Below are 12,500 nucleotides of genomic sequence, written 5' to 3' on the forward strand. Positions count from 1 at the left end.
CAAAAAGTATTGTAAACAAGAAGAAATACGTACAGACGTATTACGGACATATAAAGTCACAAACATAAATGCACAGGCAAATACATGCGTAAACGAACGACGGACATTTACACATACTACACTGATATATAAATAAGAACACTCGCGCAATGTTTGCTATGTAACACTGCTAAATGTTACGAGAACACTTTCTGGAAACGACTGTCGCCGTCGGCAAGCGCTCGCTTTTATTAGGGCACACGGAGCGTAATACTATTTAAGCACGAAGATACATGACTGATTTGGCTATGTGTTGACGTAGCAGGACTGCTAAGGTATCAAAAAAAGAAGTCCTGTGTCACCAGCAGCGGCAAGGTGGCGTTTGCTTCGCTGTTCTGCCAGTTTTCCGGGGTTACCTCTATGACCTGGCGGCGTGAAAACAAGTTGTTAGTCAGCCTATGCTACCTGAGGTAACAGGTTGTTTCTGCAAGCAGACCGCTACTGCAGCGGTTCGGGAACGCATCCGAACTGGCTAAAGGTCAGGTGCAGTCATCATAACTGTGTCCAAGCAGTGCGTATCTGCGTCCGAAGCCATGTAGAAGGATGACCTGGGCAGAGAGAGGTCGCGTGGGACCAATGAAGGGCATGTTCACTACAACCGGGGCGATTGTAGTGAACGGCGCACCGCCCCGGCAAGCCGCGAGAGTCCTAGGGCAGACGTGAATACGCAGCATGCGTCCGTGCCCCAGCCAGGCCAAACGGCCCAGCCACGATGGAGCCGTTCTGGCGGTCTTTCGCCGGCTTCGTAGGGAGAGGAAGCTGCTGGGCGGGGCGAGGACAGACGATCCCGTCATTAGTCTCAGGGGAAACAGGGATATCAGACGAAAGACGCACGACCACGGGGAATGGCCTACTCTTCCCCTACAAGGACTCAGGTGCAGGGCTTGGACAACAATGACGACAGGAACAAACAGGGCGTCTGTGCAGGCTCATGCTGGGGACAAACATCAGGCTTAGTGCATGTGCCCATATGTGCTATAATGCCGTGAAAAAGGGCTATGCTCTTGACATGTGACAATTCATGCACAATTAAGCCGAATTGTTTATCTGTTAAACACCAAAGACAAGTCAGTGTTTATATTAAGTTTTACAAAAAAAAAAACATTGACCATGCCATATTAACACACTTAGCAATGCACATGAAATCACAAATACAAATATATATGAATATACAAATATATACATGAATATACAAATATACACATGGATATACAAATATACTAATACACGATACATACAAGAAACAGAAATACACCTACATTGCCATACAATTGCAAGCTTGCAAAAGTATAGTGAAAATTTACAATAAGCGAAGTTTACTGCGACGCATCCGGGGATCTTACTAATATCAGCAGCATAACATTGATTGGATCGTCTGGATCAGTGTCATTTGAGTCTACCATTGTTTTCCCGGACTGAACAACGCCTTCAGGCATAAGGATTCTTAATTCATTATTGATCTTAAATGGCACGATTTTACTCCTGTGAACTCTATGCTCAGTATACTTTGTAATGTCTCTTAATATATATATATATGATACTGGCCCAACCTTTTTTTATGATTTTAAGAGGACTAATCCATCTAGACGCCATGTCTGTCCCACCCTGACTTTTTTTTACGCAAAAGCAAAGATCTCTCCCTAAGTTCTAGAATCGCCTTCGTCCTTTTATCAACTCCCTCCACATTCTGCTCGTGTCGCGAGCAGCCAATAAGTTTAATTGACGCTTCCAGATATCGCCATCTCGCGTGTGGTGGTTTGTCAGGCCAACGGGAAAGGTACAATCTCGTCCCCTTAAGAGATAAAGTTTCATGTTTATCTGTATTTTATTTAAAAACTTTCTTACGACAAGACTGAGTCTATATAAACAAGGGTTTTGTTGCCGAACTCTCTTTTAGTTTGTTGTGCTCGTCTGGTTAGCGGTGGTTCGCGGAGCGCCCGGCCTCACTGGACGCCTCCTCGGTGTGTTATTGAGTCTACGAGAGAGATAAGTATATTTTCATTGTTTATAAGAAACCAGTTAGGATGTGCTATGTGAACTGCAAATATTGAGAATATACAAACTGAGGGATCTCAGGTTTTCCTTTTTGATATATTGGTTTGATTTTATACTTGGTTTTACTTTGTTTTATTTTATTTTAGTTAAATTAAAAGGTATGGATACTAAAATCATGATAAAGGTGAAAAGTATATTCACATGTCTTTTTAAGGGCTTCAGGGTTGTGATGAGCGGGTTGTGCTGTAATAACACGCCTTGCTACCATTTTATAAACCGGCCACCCTTTCGAAGGTCATACTCTGCAAAACCCGCGTTGTAGTCATATTACAAAGAGGTACACTACAACGTAATATTGCAAAGAGGTACACTACAACGTGATACTGCAAAGAGGTACACTACAACGTAATATTGCAAAGAGGTACACTACAACGTAATATTGCAAAGAGTTACTTTTCGAAACTGGTCGGGGTCGATTGATAACCGATTTATCGCGGCCATGGCTCGTGATAACAAATCAGGTACATGATGGGCGGCACCTGGTTTGAAAGATATCTTACAGTCACAAGAAGCTATTTCGTGACTCGATCGAAACATCTTCGCGGGCTTAGTAGAACGTTTGAAAATAAATGTAAGAGGGCGATGATTTGTGAATATGTCAAAGGTACGCCCGTAAACGTACGCATTGAAGGCGCGTATACTTTCCACGACAGCAAGTGCTTCGGCATCGGTGGCGCAGTATCGGACATTGGCGCCCTGCAACTTCCTACTGTAATAGGCGACGGCGGTTTTCCTTCGACACATGGCATTAGAAACGCGCCTATTGCAACATTAGACGCGTTTGTACGAATTTCAAAGGGGAGATTAAAGTTTGGTCTACGAAGGACCGGAGCGGAAATTAATGTTCCTTTCAGGTCATCAAAAACTTTCCTTTGTTCCTCACCCCACTGAAATTTCTTATCTTTTCTGTTTAGGGACGCCAACGGCACTGCGATAGTGGCGTGATTTGCAATGTGGCGCCAGAAGAATCCACTTGCACCCAAAACCCTCCTGACTTCCCTCACATTACGCGGCGCGACCATACTAGCGATGGAAGTTATTTTATCGGGGTCTGGAGTCACACCATGTGGTGACACAACAAAACTAAGTTATTTTAGTTCTTGTGCTCCAAATTGATATTTATTAAAGTTATGCTTATAACCTGCTCGTTCGATTAAATGCAGAGGCTCTTCTAAATGTAAATGGTCCTCATTTTTTGTTAAATAACTGCATCATCCAGATAGGCCATAGTATGTCGACCCAATACAGGTGATAAAATGAAGTTAATCATCCTCTGATACGTAGCACCGGGAAGAGTTGGCTATCCTGTGCGTGTTTAATTTTATAGTCTATGCAAAATCTAAAGGTATTATCTTTCTTTCGGACCAGGACTATGGGTGACATCCAAGGTGAAGTGGATGATTCTATAACCCTACTACTAAGCATTTTCTGGCGCTCTTCTTTAATTTGTTGCTTTGCCATTTATGGTAGTCTCCACTGTCTAGTTATTATAGGTGTGGTATATCCCCGGCACGACATATACGTCACCTTTTTCTTCATCAAAGAGTCCCTTGTGAGACATCAGTACAGATTTTCATCTCTCTTATTGCCTTGACGGGAGATGATCAAGAACTAAATGTGAGAAAAGGGCCGACTAACTTTGCTTGTTATTCACTTCCGCAGTGCATATTTGATTGCTAGACACGTCTGTTCCTACTTCGACGCTAGTAAAAACACAACCCGCACGTATTTTTACGTCTTTGTTAGCCAGATTTACGATCCAAACCCACGCGTTACCACGCCTGGTTTTGATAATCGCTCTTGGGATAAGTATTTCTCCAAGACAACCATGTACAATTATGACACCGTCTGGGCGTGGCATTTTACTTATCGTTACTGGCACGAACTTACCCGTTTGAGAAGGCAAAACTGTTGCACGTTTTATGTGAACGTATGATACAGGTGGAGATTCGAAGAAACATTTAATATCCACCGTATATACAGGCTATACCAAGTGAGCTTTTGTCTGTAAACGTTACATACGTAATCTACATTTGCTTGGGAAGGGTCTGTGATAGAGTGAAAATCTGAATCGCCGTAAGAAGTCAGTGCCTAGTAATACATCTCCTGGATATGGACGTGATGGTTACCGTGAACACTTGAATTACTTTTAAAGATGGAGATATTTTAATTTCTATGTCTCTCTCTTATACTGTATCTAGTAATGTGCCCGTACTCCTACAAGTGACCTGGCTTTACAGCGGGTGAGGCAAACAATTTTAGGTCTCTCTTATTTTGCTGTTACTAAGAGAGACCGCACTGTGTCAATAAAACCCACAACGTTCTTTCCCCCTACATTAATCATAACTGTTGGTCTGCACGTTAAATTAACGTTCTGTCTCGAATTATGGTCTATGTCAGCATTACTGTTATCGCCGTGAGAGGCACGACTCTTTGCTGCTTTTGCCAAGGCCTGGCCCTCCCAGCCTTCGTAAAAGGGACAATTGTGGTCTGGTCGACGACAATTCCAGCATACATCGCCTTGCGGTTTTTCTTGGCATTCTGCAGCTGAGTGACCTTGCGCCCTATGGTAGAAACAGTACGGCACGACGGGTGACGGGTTCGGGGGCATGTATCGCAACGATAAGTAGTGGTTCACGTGTGTTACGCTGAGGAGTTTGGGGCGTTCGCGACGAGAAGAGTTAATTCGCTTTAGTTACTATCTCATGGAGCGGCAACTCTTCACATGCCATCAGAATATCTGCGATTTCTGTGGGCAGGCTACTCATTAAAATCCTCCTGATTAACGTTACATGATTGCCTGTTTCTATTGAATACTCCTCCTGCTGTTCCCGGTGCCTTTACATTTCCGACGTAATAAAGACTTAAAATGAGCCCAGTCTTCTACTACAAATGCAGGCGAATTTATGACAAGATCTGCGGCTCCTTCACAGTAGGTGCGCGCTAGTCTTATCGTTGTCTCGTCTTCATCGTCTGGAATTACAAGTTCTATGCGTCTTAGCCACGTCTCTAGAACTTTACTACGAGACAGTTATCCTTACTCTCCTTTATTTCGAACTTTGGCCTTCCAACAGGTTCCCTACATTACTATTACTTAAAAAACTGGTCATGGCATCTAGAGGGCGGTTTATACTTTCGCCTCGACAGGCGATCCTCTCTTATAACTCATGCATACCCTTATTTACTTTATTCATTCCATCTCACTCTTTATTGATTCTTACAAACGTGGCAGTCATTCCTACATACTCTTCATTCATACACTTTCGTAGGTCGGCAATACCAATCTGTGTCTCAAACCCACAACTACCCGTTTGGCATCACCCCTGGCCAGGGTCACCCATACTTTCAACTGCCTGTTCATCCATACTTGATTCATCTACATCACCGTTATTGTTTTCTCCTACTTTTGACTGGCTTCTTAGATCTGGCATTGTCAAAGTATACAGGCAGGTTGTGCAGAAAAACAAAAGTTATTACAAGCGCTCGCTCCTCTGGTCACGTACAGAGGGTAACCAATAAAACACATGCAAAACTACTTACGATAACATTTATAAAAGTGTTAGCTATCACAAAGTGCATTAATGTTAACAAATCATGCCATCCAAGCATAAAACACATTAACAAAATCTAACGTTCAAAAATGCATGCGATTTTATCAGGCAGTTATACAAAACGTGACTGAACTGGCTGACTTATAAATCTGTGTATTGCAGGTTATGCAGTATTAAAAAAAGATAAATGCATCGATTGCGAACAGTCATGCGAAAACGAGCATACAAGTTTAAATACTGCATAGGCGAGTGAGCGTCTAGTTAATGCGCGCGATGTAATTAATAGGTCTAACTATCGGTCCCTAATACGCTACAAAAACACTGAACGTGAGCGCGAAATGAACTAGAGAGTAGTCATGTCATAGATCCCACCGCGATTTTGCACCATTTTATACGTATGTCAGCTCTCTCTCTCTCTCTCTCTCTCTCTCTCTCTCTCTCTCTCTCTCTCTCTCTCCTCTCTCTCTCTCTCCTCTCCTCCTCTCTCTCTCTCTCTCTCTCTCTCTCTCTCTCTCTCTCTCTCTCTCTCTTTCTCTCTCCTCCTCCTCTCTCTCTCTCTCTCTCCTCTCTCTCTCTCTCTCTCGCTCTATCTTCTCTCTCTCTCTCTTACTCTCTCCTATCTTCTCTCTCTCTCTCTCTCTCTCTCTCTCTCTCTCTCTCTCTCTCTCTCTTTTCTCTCTCTCTCTCTCTCTCTCTCTCTCTCTCTCTCTCTCTCTCTCTCTCTCTCTCTCTCTCTCTCTTTCTCTCTCTCTCTCTCTATTCTGCCATTAAATTTAAACAAACAAACAAACAAACAAAAACATTAGTAGCCGCCACCACGGGACTTGGGGTCTCGACTCTTAAACTTTGTTATATGGATTTACGTGTGGTGATTTGACCGAGTTGGTGGCTATGTTCAGTATTTATAACAGTTTTGGTCCTTGGTTAGTCTTTTGCAAAAATTTACAGACAAATAAATGCACAGACAAATACATGCGTAAACGAACAACAGACAATTCTACACACTACGCCGATATATATATATATATATATATATATATATATATATATATATATATATATATATATATATATATATATATATATATATATATATTGGCACAACTGCGAGATTACTCTAGACCTTCGCCGATGTTTACCTCACTCTGTGAGGCGGGCTTAGGGTATCGGGCCTTTACACCGGTGCGGCAAATAAAAGGAGCACTAGCCAAAAATTCTGCAGTTGTCCTGTGACTTCAGACTTGTGTGCTCCCTTCCGCCATGTGACCTCTCCTGCTCCGCTGGATCCTCTCTCTCTCTCCCCCACGCTTCTGTGTTTGTACATATTTTGTTATGTGTATGTATTGTAGTAATTTAGTGCCTTTATTAATAAACCTTTCTGTATGTTTCCTCTGGTGTGTTTCCGTTGACCTGACCGTTCTGATTCCTTCGTCTTTTTTACAAGTCGAACCCTGACATTGGCGACCTTTCCAGGATCAGACGGTCTGGAAAACGGCACCATGAGGAACTACGTGCAGGAAGGTGAACTGCTGGGCCTTGAGGGCATGGCCTTTGTACACTACATACAGGAGCAGGAGAGGATCAGACGCGAGCAGCTGGCCCTGTACTACCGGAAACGGGAGATACAGAGGCAGCTGCGGGAAGAGCAGCGTCGCAGGAACCGCGAAGAGGACAGGCGTCTGGAGGCAGAGCACGCGCTATGGAGGAACGTGGGTCCCCGCTTTTGGCCTTGCTCTGGCCCTCCTTACGCGAGGGTGCACGTCGTCCGGGAAACTCAAGTCCCGGGAGTAGAACGCTGGCCAGAGGAGCGACTGGCCACGGAGTCGCACCTGGACGCGATCCGTCTGCCCAAGGACCCGTTGCAGGGGAAATCCTGTCAGCAAGACGGACAAAGGCGTTGGAGACTCCCGGGGAACGGCCGTCGGAAGAAGCAGGCGCGGTCGAGGAAGCCTTAGCCGATGGTGAAAAACCACGCCAGCGACTGCACATAAGTCGGAGGAGTTAGCCGCCATTGCATGTCCGCTTGTACAACTGGTGGGTGCGGGATGTGCACCCGAACGACCAGTTGGCGTGGGATGCCCGCCCAAGGATATGGTGAGTATCTGGCTGTCGGAAGAGCTACCTGCCGAAGTCGCACCGGAGGAACCGCCTGCCCAGGACGCGCCGGATGAGTCGTCGTCTGCCCAGGACGCACCGGATGAACTGCCTGCCCAGGACGCGCAGGAGAAATTGCTTGCTTGCCGAGGACATACCGGAGGAGCTGCCTACCGAGGACATGCCGGAGGAACTGCCTGCCGAGGACATACCGGAGGAACTGCCTGCCGAGGACATGCTGGAGGAGCTGCCTTTCCTAGGACATGCCGGAGGAGCTGCCTGCCGATAGTGGAGGAGCAACGGTACACCAAGTCCGACAGAAAGCAGGACCGTGATCGCCGGGAGAGTGCGGGTGACGGAAGGGCACGTCCTGGGGCCACATCACCGCTGGATGTAGGGCCTCGGTGTAGGCATCTCGCAGTTGTGGCTCTCTCAAAATAATCTCCAATTCTTGGAAGATTATTTTGAAGAAAGAAGACCGAAGCGGTTCAGGGACGTCGTCCGAACTGGCTAATGGTCAAGTGCGGTCATCTGCGTCCGTAGTCATGTAGGGGGATGACCTGGGCAGAGAGAGGTCGCGTGGGGCCAACGAAGGGCATCTTCACTACATATTTGTAGCGACTAAGCTATTGATGGGCATATTAGGGGAAACTGGTCGTTGCCACCAAGGTGTATAGTACTGCTAAATTGTAAAATTACTGTATATTTAAGTTAGAGTGTTTTAATGTTTTGAGGCTTTCACTGGAGGTGGATCTCCAGTATTCATCAATATATTTAATATTCCTTGGTATCATATTTTTCACTTACGGTATGTATTTCTTTGAGCTATCAATAACAATAAAATAGGTAGGAACAGAACACATCAACAATATTCACCAATATATTGATTTAAATCATGTAAAAAAAATTGATATAGCCAGAACATACGTTATGAAAATAACGCAACGAACTGTTTCACTCCTGTTTATATCTCGCTTTATTTAGTTCAACGCAGTCAAGTTTGTTCAATGAAAGTTCACGATCATTCACGATCACTATCGGTCACTAGCGCTCGCGTTAGTTCCTGGAACATGGAGATAGTCGGTTTCTACAAAATTACAAAACCTGAACTAATGCGTTGCCCCACAGAGTCGCCTTCTTGCTAGTCTGCCACTCGCCTCCTTTATGCGATCTAGCGGTGGCGGTCAAGCGCTGTCGCGAGGTGACCGAAAGATACGTTCCCTACATATTTTATATACTTTGTTCTGTAGACATCTTTGAGCTCCTGATGGTTATCACCCATGTCTACAATTTTCTTTTTTCTTTTTTTCTGTGATATCTGAATATCCATAGCTTAATGGGACACTTTCATAATTTGTTTGTTTAATTCACAGGGCGATATGCGGTTTGCCTTCTTGTTGTTGGTATCTATATTGACAGGTACTTCACAACAACCAGAGCAGGTAAGAGAAAATAAGAAAGAAAAGAAAAAATGTAGAGAAAGCGAGGAGTATAGTGCATGGCAAACAGACAGACGAACTAATGAATAAGTGAACCGTGACAGGAAGAGGCAAGTGACAGGGTATGTACGTAAAAGAAATTGACAGGCAAATTTGTTTTAACCGAATATTCAGTGGAAGAGGGAGAGAGCTTGGTTAAAATTGTCTCAGAAAGAGATATGGACAAAGAGAAGGAGGGAGAGAGTAAGGAAGACAGACAGACAAAAAGAAAGATAGGCAGACAGAAATGACATACATGCACAAAAAGACATGCACACAAAGAAAGGAATGGAGAGGGAGAGGGGAAAGGTAGAGGAGAGAAAGAAAGACAGGGAGAGGGGAAGAGGAAGGGAGAGAGAGACGAAATGAGAACAATGAACATCTTTACATCTTCCTCAGGATAATCTAGACGGAAGAAAAGGTGGTTTAGGCCCGCAGACCGTAGCCATCGTGACCTCCGCCGGCGAGGAAGGGCAAGAGCAGGTCAGGCGAGGTGAGAATCAAAATCTTGCTGAAAATCACGTCACTCCAAGGTCGAAGAAGAAGAAAACACATGTGATCAACAAAAAAACTGAATCGAAGAGAAAAAATGAAAAAGGGGATGGACCCGGTAACAAGAGTACGAAAACACGAGAAAACGAAAGAAAACAAGATAATTATGTCAAGGAAAGAACAAAGAACGAACGCAAATACAGCGGAGGCACCAAAAATCGCCTGGCGGACGAAAAGAAAATCAATAAACTTAAAACAGTTAGAAAAATGATTGAAGATGCTAAAGACAAACCCAAAGGCACAAAAAATCGCCTGACGGAAGAAAACCATATTCAGCAAGAAGAAAAGGATAGGGAGAAGGTCGAAGATGCCGACAACAAACGCAGAGGAGGCAGTAAGAATGGCCAGACGAACGAACAGAAAATCACTAAAGGTAAAGGAGATAGAAAGAAAATTAACGATGCTGAAGACAAACATAATGATAGTAAAGGTAATAAGAATGGGCAGACTGACGGAAAGGATCTTGATAAAGGGAAGAGAGATAAAAGTAAGCAAAATAGTGAAAACGGACTTAAGCCAAAGAGGCAAAAATCACAGGAAGAGAAAAACAGACAACATTTAAAAAGAAAGAACAAACAGTCTGAAGGAAAGGAAGAGAAAAATACAAACAAAGGTCAAAGTGTGGAAAAAGCGAAAGGAGAAAACGAGACTAAACCCAAAGATGAGGAAAAGTCCAAAAATCCTGGCAGAAGCGGAAGAGATGATGTTTCATACAATAATAAACGGAATACTAAAAGACACAAGAAAGAGAAAGCAGAAGAACATTCAAACCAAGCAAATAAGAACAAAGAAGGAAAGCAAGGAAAAAACAAAGAGACGTCAGGCAAGAGAGAAAAAGCTAAATTCCAAAAACAAAAGCAACGAGAAAAGACCAATAAAAGGAATAGAACGCTCAAGAAAACACTGATAAAGAGAGGACCTAAAAGCAAACAAGGCGGAAGTGGAGCAGCGCAGAGAACAGTGAACAGTGAGAGAAATTATTTTGTTATGTGATGCACAGTTTGTTGAAATATCAGTGTTCTTGCAATTGTAATATGCGTGGGTGATATCGCTTTGGATGTAGTCATTCATCATTGGCCTTACCATTACCATTGTCAGTACGGAGCATAAACATCATCGCAAATATTACGATCATTTTTTGTGGTTATTTTTTATTGTTAAGTAGTAATATTATCACTATCAATATTAGTAGTAATATCATCATTATCATTATCACTGTCATTATCATCATCATTATTGAAATTATCATTTCTATTATCATTATTATCATTATCATTATTAGTATTGCTATTTTCACTACCATTATTATTAGTATTGTCATGATCACCATCATTATCATTATCATTATTACCAATACTGATATTGCCGTTATTTTATTTTCTTATTGTTTTTATTACTATTATTACCATCATTTCTTCTATTTTGTTCATCTCCTTAACACTTGCTTTTATTGCAATCAGTGGTACTTAACATCTTTATTATCATCATCCTCGTTAATGCTGGCCAAATTATAATAAAATATAAATACCCAGTGGCTTTTTGTCTGCAGTCGTTCAGCAGGTGTGTAGCAGCTCCCTTACCTTGGACTACAATCAGGTGGCTCTCATCTACAGCAAGAACAACGGAGAAAAGGAGAAATGCAAGCAGGAAGTGAAGGTAAGATGAGAAATAGATATGGAAAACAAAGAGTGAGAGACACGGAGGAAGGGAAAGGAGGAGAGAGTTACAGATAGAGAGATGAAAATGTATAAATGCTTCCAAATATATTATATGGTGAAATCCTAAACTTTCCTTTCCTTGCCTACTCCCCTGGTCGCTTTCTTGCACACAACAGACACCCAATGGCACAATGATCGGATTTTCCTGCTTGACCTTCAACCCCAACACTAAAGAATGTAAAAAGGAATTCTTGGAGCTGAGGACAACGGTTAATGGCGTTAAAGATAAGTATGTTCATCATGTTTATTTCAGGAATAATGTTTATACAAAATTACAGTAATTTGTGTGTATAGATAGATTCATTTATCTACATACATATACATATATAGACATATGTGTGTACATATATACATATATACACATATGTGATGCATGTGTGTTTGTATATGTATATATACATACATAAATATGTATATACACACACGCGCGAGCACACACGCACAATCTCTATACATGTGTATATATGTATATATATATATATATATATATATATATATATATATATATATATATATATATATATATATATATATATATATATATATATATAATATATATATATATATATATATATTATATATATATATATATATAATTATTTATGCATATACATGTGTGTGTGTGTGTTGTGTGTGTATGTGTGTGTGTGCGCGCATGTGTGTGTGTATGTGTGTGTGAAATGTTTAAGACGCGTTACGATACTATATATGCATCAGGCTACGCAATAACATAGAAACAAGGAAGTTGTGAAAGCACTCGTTCTCATTGATGTTTTTGCCACTTTAACTGCAGGGTTATGTACTGCACGACGAAGAAGCCGGAGAATATCATTATTTCCTCCAACAAAATGATAATAAAATACAAACGCCGTCGAATCAAGAAGCAGTGTTCTGGTGGATTTTTGTGTGAAATTTACACTGTGGGAGGTAGCGGAGGCACCAGAAATCGCATGAAGGAAGGAAACCAAATTCAAAAAGGAGAAAAGGACAGGGAGAAGGTTGACGTCACCGAC

General features: G+C 42.3%; 1 protein-coding gene across 5 annotated transcripts in view; it reads left to right on the forward strand.

Annotated features, from left to right (window-relative positions):
- The window catches only part of LOC119570666 (transmembrane protease serine 9-like), a 29,585-nt gene that overhangs the window by 1,478 nt on the left and 15,607 nt on the right, over window positions 1-12,500 (forward strand). For 4 of the 5 annotated variants that reach the window (XM_037918319.1, XM_037918327.1, XM_037918336.1 and 1 more), the window contains exons 2-3: window positions 9,113-9,181; window positions 9,617-10,736. In XM_037918319.1, the coding sequence (XP_037774247.1) occupies window positions 9,119-9,181; window positions 9,617-10,736 (1,183 nt within the window). In that variant the 5' untranslated portion in view covers window positions 9,113-9,118. Of the gene's footprint in view, window positions 1-9,112; window positions 9,182-9,616; window positions 10,737-11,318; window positions 11,426-11,603; window positions 11,717-12,500 lie in introns of all 5 variants that reach the window. The other variant, XM_037918324.1, reaches the window with a different exon arrangement.

This window comes from Penaeus monodon, chromosome 4 (genome assembly GCF_015228065.2).
Source record: "Penaeus monodon isolate SGIC_2016 chromosome 4, NSTDA_Pmon_1, whole genome shotgun sequence".
Lineage (NCBI taxonomy): Eukaryota > Metazoa > Arthropoda > Malacostraca > Decapoda > Penaeidae > Penaeus > Penaeus monodon.